Source organism: Somniosus microcephalus, chromosome 1, assembly GCF_052327205.1.
Source record: "Somniosus microcephalus isolate GS21.2 chromosome 1, FLI_Smic_1.0, whole genome shotgun sequence".
NCBI lineage: Eukaryota > Metazoa > Chordata > Chondrichthyes > Squaliformes > Somniosidae > Somniosus > Somniosus microcephalus.
The window spans coordinates 115593716-115609102 of record NC_140987.1 but is presented as its reverse complement, the minus strand read 5'-3'; the positions used below and the strand labels follow the sequence as shown (position 1 = coordinate 115609102).

The window sequence follows — 15387 nt, the reverse complement described above, 5'->3', positions numbered from 1 at the left end:
AATGGGCACTCGCACTGCTTAAACTGGGCAAACATTCATTTACTAGGCTCTCATTGTGTTGGATGTGTCAATAAAGGAGACTGTCGGGAAGATTGTTCTGCTCATAGAACCTCTTCATAGTTCAGAGAAATAGCCTCCTCAGGGAATTGTGACATTCCTGTGTGTCAGACAGAGGTCCTCGACCAAGTTTCACCCCCTAAAGAAAAAAAAAATACGCCTAGGCCCTTGTTGACAACACATACACTCTCAAAATAATTTGAGCAGTTAAGGACAGTTGCAGGAATCAACTCATTACTCTTCTCAGTTTATACTAACCTGTTGACCTTTTATTACAGGAGGGAAAATGTTCGACTGATGGTAGGATGGCAATCCTCTACTAATCCAGTTCACAAAAAGGTACAGTAAATGACCTTTTGTAGTCAAATCCCTTGATGATATATTTTTTTCACTACCTTTTGTTTTAATCTTCCAATTGTGCATGCCAACAATAACTTGCCTTTATATAGTACCTGTAACATAGAAAATGCCCCAAGGCACTTCATAGCGCTGTAATCAAACAAAAATGGACACCAAGACAAAGAAGGGTATATTTGGAGTGGCGATCAAAGAGGTGGGTTTTGAGGCGGAAAGGGAGGGGTGGAAGTGGAGTGGTTTAGGAAGGGAATTTTGGAGCTTGTGGCCCAGGCGGCTGAGAGCATGATTACTTTGTGATATTCCCCTATGGGGTGAACAGAGAGGGAATGTGGGAAAGGGGGAATGCAGAAGAAAATGTAGCCAGAGGAGCAGAGTAATGGTGGTGGGGGGCGCGGGTTGTAGTGCTTGGGGGGGGGGTGAGGCCATGGATGGATTTAAAGAAGAGTATGAGAATTTTAAATTGCGGTGTTGAAGGAGCAGGAGCTAGTGTAGGTCTGTGAGGACAGGATGATGGTGTAGAAGGATGTGCATGCATACTTTTTATACTTTATATTGGCTCTGACAGCATCACGACTAGTGCTGAAGGCCTACACAACAGAACTAGCCATCCTCTAGCCAAGCTGTTTCGATGCAGCTATGACACTGGCATCTACCTGAGAATGTATCTGGGCAATTTTCCACACTATCTGCAAAAAATACCAATTCTAACCTGGTGAACTATTCACCCTACCTGCCTCCTCACAATCATCAATAAAGTGAAAGGCCTCATCAATAATGAATTTAAGTGGCTCCTACTCACCGATAACCTGTTTAAAGATGTCTCTTTGTCATAAGGTCAGGATTGGGGCTGTTCGCTAATGATTTCATAGTGTTCATCTTAATTCATAACTCCAACAATAATAAATTACCCAAGCCAACCTACAGCAAAAAGAAAGACTTGCATTTTTATAGCTCCTTTCACTACCACCGGACATCTCAAAGCGCTTTACAGCCAATGAAGTACTTTTGAAGTGGAGTCACTGTTGTAATGTGGGAAAGCAGGACATGGACAACATCCAGAGGTTGAAAAATAAGAGTTAACATTTATGCCATTTAGTGCCAGGCACTGACCATCTCACAACAAGAAACAAAAATAGCCTAGATACCTCCTGCTGGCCTTTCAAAGATACCACCATATGAGTCCCCAGCATCAAGATCTTGGCCACAGAGACTGGTTACTCTGCAACAAATGGTTCACCTCCTGATCCCTCAAAATTCAATCATCTACAAGACACAAGTCAGGACAGTGATGTAACACACAGCACTTTCCTGGATGGGTGCAGCCACAACACCAAAGAAGCAAAACACCATCCAGGACAGAGCACTTCCCCTGGCACTGGACTTGATATCCACACCCTCCACCACTGGTACAGTGTGGTTGCAGTACATACCATCTACTGGATGCATTGCAGCGTCTCATCAAGCTTCCTCTAACAATGCCTCTTGCCCCCACAAGCTCTACCACCGATAAGGACAGAAGTGGTTAATATATCACAGGGACACCACCCCCGCCATAACAAGCCATTCTGATTTTAATATATGTTATCCCTTTGTCGTCGGTGTCAAAATCCTGAAGTTGCCTACGTAACACCGTCGTAGGAGCATCACAAGCACTGCAGCGATTCAAAAAGGTGACCGACCATCACCTTCTCAAGGTAACTAGCGATGGCAATAAATGCTGTGTTCCCTGTATTTACCGCATCCCGAGGAAAACATTTATAACATTTGAGGAACTTGTAATAAAAATTCATAAAACTGGGTTTATTTATAATACTGTAATGTGTTCAGATGGCCACCTTAAGTATAAATAAAGCTTGGCTGGTTTATGTAGTCTTTTGATGTCTGAGATTGATTGTCTCTTTGCTAAAGCCCATTACATGAGCACTTGGATTAAGCACTTGGTGACAAGTGATCCTTGTAACCAGCAATGTACTTGGATGTCTAGAACATTAGAGTGGTGGGTATGTTACAAGATATCTTGCATAGTCCTTCCACCATAATAAAAGCTAATTTGTCATATAGCTGATGAGAAAACTGAGATTTGGCACTGATTGAGGGAATCACCAGGAGGTTGAGAACAAATGCTTGTATTTTCAAGGTTTGGTACCTACCATGATTGGTTGAAGGCAAACAGCAGCTGCACATACAAACACCTGGCTGACCAAAAAAAAATTGACCTTTTTGGGAAGGCTGGAAAATGATGCATCTAGTCTCTGCGTTGAGCACTTCTGGGTCAAGCATTGTACAGGATGCATGCAGAGTAAAGATGTCTTCACTGTGTTGAAATACTGAGGTGTAATTGATGTCTAAGAATTAAGATTAACAAAACCATTGATTCCGTATTATCGTTTCACAAATGGGAAGAGAAAAGTTAGTTGTGTTAGTAAACAAAAACACATGGCCCAGTCCATCCTGTCTGTTACCATCTCATATTGTGGGTTTTCTACCACTTGCCTTTACTTGGGCTTTCTGGTTAGCTATATTGAAGGAGGAGGAAAATCCACAGGTGTTGTGCATATTAAGGTAGTTTTGTTACTTTGAAATGAAGAGAAATGTGCATAACGATAAATGCTGCAAAAAAAATCACACTAAGGCAATGGAGGGGGCAATTGAAGGTGAGTTTCGTGAGATCTCCCAGCATCTGTAGGTGTCAGTAATGCAGTAGTTACTGCCAATGTCATGTATTATTGCATCAACAAAGTACCTCAACCTGTGACATTGGCCTTGACTGCACAGTGTTCAGCGCCATTCACAACTCCTCAGATAATGAAGCAGTCCATGCCCGCATGCAACAAGACCTGGACGACGTTCAGGCTTGGGCTAAGTGGCAGGTAACATTCGCAGCACACAAGTGCCAGGCAATGACTATCTCCAACAAGCGAGTGTCTAACCACCTCCCCTTGACATTCAATGCCGAATCCCCCACAATCAACATCCTGGGGGGTCACCATTGACCAGAAACTTAACTGGACCAGACAGTTAAATACTGTGGCAACAAGAGCAGGTCAGAGGTTAGGTATTCTGCAGCAAGTGCCTCATCTCCTGACTCCCCAAAGCTTTTCCACCATCTACAAGACAGAAGTAAGGAGTGTGATGAAATACTCTCAACTTGCTTGGATGAGTGCAGCTCCAACAACACTCAAGAAGCTTGACACCATCGAATGTTTATGGGATGGTTTCCTGGACCAATATGTCGAGGAACCAACCAGAGATCAGGCCATCTTAGACTGGGTATTATGTAACGAGAGAGGATTAATTAGCAATCTTGTTGTACGAGGCCCCTTGGGTCGGAGCGATCATAATATGATCGAATTCTTCATTAAGATGGAGAATGAAGTACAGGAAACTTTGGTTTATCCGGAGGTTATATGTCCGGAGTACTCAATCTAATGGCAAAAATCAGGAGCCGTTTTCCATAAGTTTTTTTTAGTTCTCGTTGCTTTTTTTTTCCCCAGTCAGGCACTGCAAGGTTTGTAGCTATAGCAACAGCGTCAGCTCGAGACGCTTGCAGCTGCAGCCGACTGTTTTGAAGCAACAAGGTTTGTTGATTCACAGAGCTTTTCAGTTCCGTATCTCTCAACATTAACGCTGGTATGTCCGGCACTTTTGATGGTACGGCACCAGCTCGGTCCCGTCAGTGCTGGATATCAGAGAGTTTCCTGTAGTCGACTCAGAGACTAGGGTCCTAAATTTAAATAAAGGAAACTACGATGGTCTGAGGCACGAGTTCGGTAGGATTGATTGAGGAATGTCACTCAAAGGGTTGACGGTGGTTAGGCAATGGCAAACATTCAAAGACCGAATGGATGAACTACAGAATTTGTTCATCCCAGTTTGGCATAAAAACAAAACAAAAAAGGTGACTCAATCGTGGCTAACAAGGGAAATTAGGGATAACATAAGATCCAAGGAGAGGACATATAAATTGGCCAGAAAAAGCAGTAAACTTGAGGATTGGGAGCAGTTTAGGATTCAACAAAGGACAAAGGGATTAATTAAGAAAGAGAAAATGGAATATGAGAGTAAGCTTGCAGGGAACATAAAAACTGACTGTAAAAGCTTTTATAAATGTGAAGAGAAAAAGATTGGTGAAGTCAAGCGTAGGTCCCTTGCAGTCAGAATCGGGAATTTATAATGGGGAACAAAGAAATGGCAGACCAATTAAATACATATTTTGGTTCTGTCTTCACAAAGGAGGACACAAATAACCTCTCAGAGATGTCGGGGAACATAGGGTCTGATGAAAGAGAGGAACTGAAAGAAATCCATATTTGTAGGGAAATGGTGTTGGGGAAATTGATGGGATTGAAGGCCGATAAATCCCCAGGGCCTGATAATCTACATCCTAGGGTACTTAAGGAAGTGGCCCTAGAAATAGTAGATGCATTGCTGATCATCTTCCAACATTTGATGGAACCTGGAACAGTACCCATGGATTGGAGGGTAGCTAATGTTACCCCACTATTCAAAAAAGGTGGTAGAGAGAAAACGGGGAATTACAGACCGGTAAGCCTGACATTGGTAGTGGGGAAAATGCTAGAGTCCATTATAAAAGATGTAATAGCAGAGCACTTGGAAAACAGTGACAGGATCGGACAAAGTCAACATGGATTTACGAAAGGTAAATTGTGCTTGACTAATCTACTGGAATTTTTTGAGGATGTAACTGGCAAAATAGATACGGGAGAACCAGTAGATGTGGTGTATTTGGACTTTCAGAAGGCTTTCGATGAGGTCCCGCATAAGAGATTAGCGTGTAAAGTTAAGGCACATGGGATTGGGGGCAAGGTATTGACTTGGATAGAGAACTGGTTGGCAGACAGAAAGCAAAGAGTTGGAATAAACAGGTCTTTTTCCGAGTGGCAGGCAGTGACTAGTGGGGTACCGCAGGGACCCCAGCTATTCACAATATATATTAATGATCTAGACAAGGGAACTAGATGTAATATCACCAAGTTTGCAGACAACAGAAAGCTGGGTGGGTGTGGTAAACCACTGTTTGTATTCCACTGTGTACATGCCTGTACATGTCTCGGCTGACTCCTCCCACGAGTCCAGGTATAAAGGTGACTGCTCCACAGTCTCTCTGTATTCTGGACCGGTCGACCACTTGAGGCACACCTTCATTCTCTTGTTAATAAAAGCCTGTTAATTACTCGCTTAATCTCAGTCTTTTGAGTTATTGATAGTGCATCAATTTTATTAACAAGATTTTTATAATGGAGAAGATCCTCACACCAGCATGCCTGGACTTAGATCATCGGGAGGCAGACTCATCCACCAAGTTTACTCACTGGCTTAGGTGTTTTGAAAAATTTCTGATCGCCTCCGCTGAAACGGTCAAATCGGACGAGGACAAACTGGACGTCCTGACCTCAAGTGAACCACAGAGTGTACTCGGTCATCCAGGACGCGACCTCGTATGCGGATGCTATCAAGCTCCTCAAGGACCAGTACACGCGCCCAGTGAACGAGGTGTACGCTAGGCACCTCCTGGGGAGTCATAAACAACAACCTGGGAATTGACCGAGGAATACCTTCAGGCACTGTCTGTGCTTGGCCGGGCCTGTGGTTGTAAGGATGTAAAGGCCGCCGTGTACACAGAGGAACTTATCCGGGACGCTTTTGTAGCGGGCCACAGGTCCAATTACACCCGACAGCGACTGTTGGAGCAGTGACCTCGATCTCAACAAGGCCTCTGAACTCGCACTATCATTGGACGCAGCCTACCGGGGCATGGACGCCTACTCCCCTGCACCGTGGACGCCGCGGGGAACGACAGCCTGGGACACGGTAGGACCGTATCATAGCACCGTGCCACCCCAGCCACATCCCAGCAACGACCCAACTACTGCAGCAGTGTCCCAAGGCCAGACAGCAGTGCCCCAAGGCCAGAAATGCTACTTCTGTGGCCAGGCCAAACACCCCAGAGCGCGCTGCCCGGCGAAAAATGCGATCTGCTCGGGCTGCGGGAAGAAAGGACACTACACCAGCGTCTGCAGGGCCAAAGCCACCCCGAACCCCAGCAGCGCCGCGTGTGGGCCGTGCGGGCCGCCATCCTGGGCCTCCCCAGCCATGTGCGAACCACCGGAACAGCAGCCATTTTGGACGCCTCCAGCCACATGGGGATCATGGACGCCGCCATCTTGGACGACAGCCGGGACGCAGCAGGCCCCCAACACCGCCTCATCTGCTACCCGCAGCGACGCACCAACCCCTACGCTGGCCTCCGTTATGCTGGACCAAGCGAGACCGCACCAGCTGGCCCGGTCCACAATGGACATTAAGGTAAATGGTCACGAAACAATCTGCCTTTTTGACTCTGGGAGCACAGAGAGCTTCATCCACCCCGACACAGTGCGGCGTTGCTCTCTCCCAGTCCTGCCTGCGCACCAGTGGATTTCTATGGCCTCTGAGTCCCAGTCGGCGGACATTGGCGGCTACTGCGTGGTGACACTCGTAGTAGACGGGACTGTGTATGATAATTTTAAACTTCTGGTCCTGCCCCACCTCTGCGCTGCCGTTCTACTGGGGTTAGATTTTCAGTGCCACCTTAAAAGTGTTACGATGGCGTACGGTGGACCCCTCCCCCCACTCACAGTCCGCAGCCAGCAGCTTCCAAATTGCCCGCCGCGCACCAGGTGCAACCTCTCCACACTGAGTCACCCCCCCCCCCCCCCCCCCCCCTACTGTTTGCTAACCTCACCCCCGACTGTAAGCCCATCGCCACAAAGAGCAGGCGATACAGTGCCGGGGACAGGGTTTTCATTAAAACCGAAGTGGAGCGGCTCCTGAAGGAGGGGATTATTGAGGGCAGCACCAGCCCCTGGCGAGCCCAGGTTGTGGTCGTTAAGACCGGCGAGAAGCAGCGCCTGGTCATCGACTACAGCCAGACAATAAATCGCTACACGCTGCTGGACGCTTACCCACTCCCCCGTATAGCTGATATGGTCAACCAGATCGCGCAGTACCGCGTCTTCTCGACCATTGACCTGAAATCAGCGTACCACCAGCTCCCTATCTGCCCTGAGGACCGCCAGTATACTGCCTTTGAGGCAAACGGCCGCCTCTATCACTTCCTTAGGGTTCCCTTTGGCGTCACCAACGGGGTCTCCGTCTTCCAAAGGGAGATGGACCGGATGGTTGATCAAGATGCGTTGCAGGCCACCTTCCCATATCTGGACAATGTGACCATCTGCGGCCATGACTTGCAGGACCGGGAAGCTCAATGAACCCCCGGATGCTCTATCGCGTGGCACCTGCGCCAGCGCGCAGATCGATAGACTGCGGGCCCTCCACAATGACCTCTGCCACCCGGGGGTCACCAGGTTATTCCACTTTCATCAAGGCCCGCAACCTGCCTTACTCCATTGAGGAGGTCAGGACCATGACCAGGAACTGCCAAGTTTGCGCTGAGTGCAAACCGCACTTTTATAGACCAGACAGGGCTCACCTGATAAAAGCCACTCGCCCCTTCGAGCGCCTGAGCGTTGATTTTAAAGGGCCTCTCCCCTCCTCCGACCGCAATGTGTACTTCCTCGACATTATTGATGAGTACTCCCGTTTCCCGCTCGCCATCCCCTGCCCGGACATGACCAGTGCCACGGTCATTAAATGTCTGAACGACCTCTTCACCCTGTTCGGTTTCCCCAGCTATATCCATAGCGACCGGGGCTCATCGTTTATGAGCGACGACCTCCGCCAGTACCTGCTCGCTAGGGGTATTGCCACAAGCAGGACCACCAGTTACAACCCCCGGGGGAACGGACAGGTGGAAAGAGAGAATGCGACAGTTTGGAAGGCCGCCCTACTAGCCTTAAAGTCTAGGGGCCTTCCGACCTCCTGCTGGCAGGATGTGCTCCCCGATGCGCTCCACTCTATTCAGTCACTGCTCTGCACTGCCACTAACGCCACCCCTCATGAGAAAATGTTTGTCTTCCCAAGGAAGTCCACATCGGGGACATCGCTACCCGCCATGGCTGACGTCCCCAGGGCCGGTCCTACTGAGAAGACACGTGAGGACCCATGAAACGGACCCCCCGCTCGACACCTACGAGGACTACACACCAGTGCCCCAGCCTACGCGGGACTCGACGCCGGAAGCTTCACTACCCCTGCCGTCGCCACGTCGATCACAGCGGCAGACAAGACCTCCGGAGAGACTCCAATACACTAACTTTTAATACACTTCGCCCCGCCGGACTCATTTTTAAACAAGGGGTGAATGTGGTAAACCACTGTTTGTATTCCACTGTGTACATGCCTGTACATGTCTCGGCTGACTCCTCCCACGAGTCCAGGTATAAAGGTGACTGCTCCACAGTCCCTCTGTATTCTGGACCGGTCGACCACTCGAGGCACACCTTCATTCTCTTGTTAATAAAAGCCTGTTAATTACTCGCTTAATCTCAGTCTTTTATTGATAGCGCATCAGTGGGCGTGTGTGCTGTGAGGAGGATGCCGAGAAACTCCAGGATGATTTGGACAGGTTGGGTGATTGGGCAAAAGCATAGCCGATGCAATATAACGTGGATAAATGTGAGGTTATCCACTTTGGTGGCAAAAACAGGAAGGCAGATTATTATCTGAATGGCAATAGCTTGGGAGAAGGCGAAGTGCAACGAGACCTGGGTGTCCTTGTGCACCAGTCGCTGAAGGTAAGCATGCAGGTGCAGCAGGCGGTTAAGTAGGCAAATGGTATGTTGGCCTTCAGCGAGAGGGTTTGAGTACAGGAACAAGGATGTCTTGCTGCAGTTATACAGGGCCTTGGTGAGACCACATCTTGAGTATTGTGTGCAGTTTTGGTCGTCTTATCTGAGGAAGGATGTTCTTGCCATGGAAGGAGTTCAGCGAAGATTCACCAGGCTGATACCTGGGATGGCAGGAATGACATATGAGGAGAGATTGGGTCGATTGGGCTTGTACTCGCTGGAGTTTAGAAGAATGAGAGGGGATCTCATTGAAACTTTTAAAATTCTGACAGGACTGGACAGACTAGATGCAGGAAGGATGTTCCCGATGGTCGGGGAGTCCAGAACCGGGGGTCATAGTCTAAGGATAAGGGGTAGGCCATTTAGGACAGAAATGAGGAGGAATTTCTTCACCCAGAGAGTGGTGAACCTGTGGAATTCTCTACCACAGAAGGCAGTAGAGGCCAATACATTAAATATATTCAAGAAGGAGTTGGATATATTTCTTAAGGCTAAAGGGATCAAGGGGTATGGGGAGAAAGCAGGGACCGGGTACTGAATTTGGATGATCAGCCATGATCGCATTGAATGGCGGAGCAGGCTCGAGGGGCCGAATGGCCTACTCCTCCTATCTTCTATGTTTCTATCCAGGACAAAGCAGCTTACTTGATTGGCACCCCATCCACCACCTTAAACATTCACTCAGTCCACCACCAGCATACTGTGGCTGCAGTGTGTACTATCTACAAGATGCACTGCAGCAACTCGCCAAGGCTTCTTCCACCTAGAAGGACAAGGGCAACAGGCGCATGGGAACACCACCACCTCCAAGTCACACACCATCCTGACTTGGAAATATATCGCGATCCTTCATCATCGCTGGGTCAAAATCCTGGAACTCCCTACCTAACAGCGCTGTGGGAGAATCTTCACCACACTGACTGCAACGGTTCAAGAAGGCGGCTCACTGCCACCTTCTCTAGGGCAATTAGGGATGGGCAAAACCAAATAAATAAATAAATAAATGCTGGCTTTGCCAGCGACATCCACATCCCATAAACAAATAATGTAATCCTTGTGGCTTCTTTGAGGCTTCCTTGAGTGAAACTTGATGATTGTAAATTATTGCTAATTTTCCTGCAATTGGATTTGCTTCAAGAATATATAAATATTTCTGTAATTTTTACGTTCACCATTTGAAGATTGCAGACTCTTATTTGCATATAATTGAAAGTTACAAAGAAAATCTGGCAGTGTAATGGTGTAGCATGTCAAAAAGATAACATTACACCTTAGGATGGTATGCTACAGGTTCAAGGGTGTTTATTTTTTTTGTCTGCCTCTGCCACTGTTGAATTTTAAAGCACCGAGTATTAACACTTGAGAGCTATTTCAATTGTTTTTCCAAAACAATTTCTATGCTTTGTCTTAGGATTTAACCGTCCGTTTGACTGATGACGCAGATCCATTCTTCTTGTATAATCTTACGATTGGTGAAGAAGATTTTCAAAGGTAGGTAATAAATTCTATAACTATTATTTGATGGAACACGTATAAAGTTACTGGTTGTCTTTGCGTTTATGGGTCTCATGGTTTGTGATAGTGTAGTTAGAAACATAACAAGACTGTATTGTTTGACTTCAGTAGTATTGTTACCTGTGTTACTTTCAACTATTTTTCCCCCCTATTCTGAAATAGCAATTGAACAAATAGCAAAACCTGCTGTATCTTAATAACTGAGGGTAGTTTTAATATTCATGTAAGTCCTAATTAGTTGATGATTATTGGTTATGAAAACAAAAATCACAAATAAATGAATGATACCAGATGCTCAGAAAATGCCAGTCACAAGCGCATATATAACAGTTTTACCAGCTAAAGTGGAGAGACCAACTGAAGGTAAAAGAGAAAGAAACTTGAGAATACCAGGGCTTCCCCCTAAATGACCAGGCAAAATGCAGGGAGTTGGCATCACCTCAAGGAAGAGGGTAAAACTATTTCCATAGTTTGTCTCCTATACTCCCAAGTATCTTCCAGGATGTTCCTTAAATTCTTTATAAACAATAGCTTGCCATACACCATGCTACTACTACAGTTCAGATTCTTGGGCCAAGCTTATTTTGGTATAAGTTTTGTCAGTTATGGAGCAAAACATAATTTTAAAATATTTCAAATTTCAAAAGAAATGCTGTGTGATTGGTTCAGTTTGCATGCTTAGTGACTGTTTGTTTTTTAATTTGAGCAATCAGATACACTCTTACTCACAATCTTTTTATTCATACCAGCTTCTGTTAATTGCTGTTTCAGTTGAGAGTTATTTTGTATTAACATTTATTGTATTGTTAACATTTAAAGGGCTTTGTCTGGGGCATCAAATGTTAAATTGCAATCGGAATTCTCTTCTGACTCTATAGCTAATCAAATTATGGATGCTTTTGAAAGCAGCGGTTATGTTATTTTATAGATTTCAGATCAACATCTCCAACTGGTGGAACGTTAATGTGTGTAAGGCTGGCACTGAGATAATGGCCCGGATTTTGCGGTCAGCGGTGAAGCAATGGCACTCGCTGTTCACTACACTCCAGCTGCCCAGAGTTTTCACGGACTTTCGAGCGTAGACTTGCTGTCATCAGGCGTCTGATCCAGTGCAGCGCCCGCTACAGGGGATTTGTGGCATCTGAGTAGAGAAAGCAACGGCGAGGCTCTTCAACCAATCAGATTGAAGAATCTTCACTGAGACACACAGACTCTAAAACCAGGAATTCTAAATTAGATTAAAGTCATGTACAGAAAGCAAAATAAAGATTAAGAAAGAAAGATGGCATTGAGAAAGATGAGAGACAGACAGAAAAGGTTTAAAAAAAAAACTTAATTGTTAGCCTCATCGTTATTCCCAATGGAAAATTTGGGCCATTAGGTGCATAATGGTCGCAATTCTAGTACCTTCAATTCTCTTGGGAGTTACATGGCTGAGTCACTGGTGAGAAGGGCCTTCATGGCACTTAAGTCCATATTTTGCTTCTTCAGAAACTATGGGAATAAGGATTCTGAGTATTCTGAAATGTTTGTTAAACTCAACAGTTAAAATGGATAATGCTGGGGAAAGTTAAGTAATATGTGTATTGACAATTTTTACTGCTGATTTAGCTTGCTTGTGTATGCGTTTTCTTGAACTGAATTTAAAAATTTAGCTTGAAATCTATTTTTTTTTCCACAGAAAGATTAAGATTAGACCATGGGAAATCTTTACTGTATCCTGTATAAACTGGTGGCAAGAGTAGATTGTTATCCCTGAGGCAAGCACAACTTTTAGTGGGTCTGGAAGCTCCCATTTGTGGTGAGCATGAGTAACCAGTGTAAATGGCAAGCCCAAATTTGTATACAAGTTTTTTTTTAACCTATTAAAATTCAGTACAACTTCCTCATCCCTTTGAAGACCTGTCATATTAGTTCTTCACACGACACCGAATTGTCAGTAGATATAAACATTAGTAAATAGTTTCATGGGAAATAATAAGGATCAATATATGTTCCAGTCCTGGAGACAAGTTTCAGTACATTTTATAGTTTTATTTCAATAATTCTTTCTACTTGCTAGGATAGATTTGAGGGCAGAAGCTGCTATATATTGTAAATACTCTTTCTTCCCCTAACCTCCATTCTTTCTTGACAAGATTGAGGGATGTTGAGAATCCTAGGAAAGATTAGTTTAGGCATTCTCTACACAATCCAGTGATGTGGGTTCACAATCCAATTATTGTTAAACTTGTATAGAACCTTGGTTGGACCACACTTGGAGTACTGTGTTCAGTTCTGGTCTCCATATTACAAAAAGCATATAGAGGCACTGGAGAAGGTGCAAAAAAATATTTACAAGGATGATACCAGAACTGAGACCTTATAACAATCAGGAAAGACTGAACATAATGGAACTCTCTTCTCTAGAAAATAGAAGGCTGAGAGATGACCTCATAGAGGTCTTTAAAATACTGAAAAGGTTTGATGGGGTAGATGTAGAGAAGATGTTTCTACTTGTGAGGAAGTCCAAAACTAGGGGCCATAAATATAAGATAGCTGCTAATAAATCCAAAAAAAAATTCAGGAGAAACCTCTTTACTCAGAGTGGTGAGAATGTGGAACTTGCTACCACATGGAGTAGTTGAGGCAAATAGCATAGACGCATATAAGGGGAAGCTAGGTAAGTACAGGAGGGAGAAAGGAATAGGATGTCATGCTGATGGTGAGATGAAGTAAGCTGGGAGGAGGCTCGTGTGGAACATAAACACCTGCTCCTGTTGGGCCGAATGGCCCGTTTTTATGCTGTGAATACTATACTTTGTAACATAAATATAACTCTTTCATTTTACAGTTTAAAGAATCAACAAGGACTGCTAGTAGAATTTTCTGCTTTTCCTCAGCGATTCATAGAGCTTTTGGACCAATGTATCCGGGAACAAAGCAAAGAGGTGCCAAGGTGGGTTTGTATCTAGATGCCATTAAATTGAGCAGAAGTATGAATTTCTATTGATTTCACTCCTAGGATTAGTTGTCTCCACTCTTAGGTGTACAGTTTTGTAAACCAGCTAAACTTTTACAGCCTTGAATTGTAAAAATCAAGTGAGTTTTCTATTGTACTAAATAACTAACGTTTCTGAAATGTGACCCATAATCATGAACAGAATTTACAGATCTGTTGGAGTTGAGTCGTTCATCCTGTTGTTTCCAGCCTAGGGTACACCACTGTAGTTTGGGTTTCTGTTACTGATCAGATTGTTGGCTCTTGATTCAAATTTAGTATCAGTTCTAGCAAATTGGAGACGGAGGGGGGGGGCGAAATACCAAGTTTCATCAGTTCTGTGCCATTCACTTTTTTCCGGCTATGTACCAAGAGGGTAACCTGAAGACTTGAATTATAGAGCTGTACCTTATATTTGGGCTCCCAGCAGTCAAGTGTTCCATCTTGCTTGGCATTCTTTCCAGTCCTCAGTCCCAATTAGGAGCATCCAAAACTAGAATATCCAGGGACATTTGGGCACTGAATTGTCCAGACTGAAATGGTTCTTGATTGAGATTAAATACCAAAAAGGCAGCCTTGCAGCATGGAAACCTTTAGAACTGTTTGGAGATTTTAGTTGTGAAAGAGCTCTATGCAGCAAGGTCTCCAGCTGTGTGGATGAAGGGTGCGTAGCACTAGAAGATTACAGGAGCAGAAATGAGGGACAAAATACGTCCATTAACAATCCAGCAAATAGCATATGTGAAGTGCATTGTAAAATAAAATCCTACTTTGTCTATTTCTTTCCTTTTAGGGGTCTTTCTTGTAGAGTTTCCTGGTCATTTAACACATATTCTGTATATTAGTTGTATCTACTATTCTCTGCAGATGTTTCATTCAGTTAACTTGCACAAAATACTAAAGACATTTCTATTTGTCGATACTGTCGAAATCTCGACTCCGAGTAAGACTCTAAAACACAAGCAGTACCGTCAGATTGTTAGTTTATTTTACTTGCACAAGGGGAGAGTTGCCTTGTCAAAGGCTAGGCTAACAACTCCAAAGAACATCAGCGAATGCAGCATATTTATACACTCAATCAAGCAAGCGTTCCATATATCACGTGTAATGGTATTGTATCAGTTTGCACAAAGTAAGAGTTTGCACAAGGACAATCAAAAGGTCAGCAGGACAGAAATATCTCCAGACAAGGTTAGTTAATCATATATCCTGTCAGGAGGTTCTGTCTGAATCTTGTTACCAAAATGATCAGCTTACTCATGTCTGAATCTTGTTACCAAAATGATCAGCTTACTCGATAGTTTTGCTTCTTTGTCTAGCGACAATCATTAATAGTTTATCTATTCTATAGCCTTATGCCTCCCTTGTGCTAGTGAGTCAATACAGCTGTTATCACATCCTCAATGTGGGTGGGTATTTTGAAAGATCTCTTGGTCCTAGACATGTTGTGACACACTTGTTTTTCTGCTTTAACTACAACCTAAGCAAGTTTGTTCTTTTAACCCCTTGATAGCTTATTTTTACTTGGCCATTTTATTCTACCCAGCATGCTAAGTATAATGTCAATTTCCACAATACCCCCATGTCTTTGGCCCTCCAGTGTTTTGCGCAGTTCAGTTGCCCACCCTTCACCTTCTCCTTAAAAAGGTGGTGGACAAAACTGGGATTGGCAGCTTCGAGGGTGTTCAACAGGAGCAAAACACCAGACAGATTGGGAAACAATTTATT

At 44.6% G+C, this 15387-nt stretch overlaps 1 protein-coding gene across 2 annotated transcripts in view; it reads left to right on the top strand.

Moving 5' to 3' along the window:
* The window catches only part of LOC147124308 (spindle assembly abnormal protein 6 homolog), an 88010-nt gene that overhangs the window by 22108 nt on the left and 50515 nt on the right, over positions 1-15387 (top strand). For both annotated transcript variants that reach the window (XM_085984866.1, XM_085984871.1), the window contains exons 2-4: positions 336-396; positions 10576-10655; positions 13513-13617. In XM_085984866.1, the coding sequence (XP_085840992.1) occupies positions 336-396; positions 10576-10655; positions 13513-13617 (246 nt within the window). The remainder of the gene's footprint in view (positions 1-335; positions 397-10575; positions 10656-13512; positions 13618-15387) is intronic.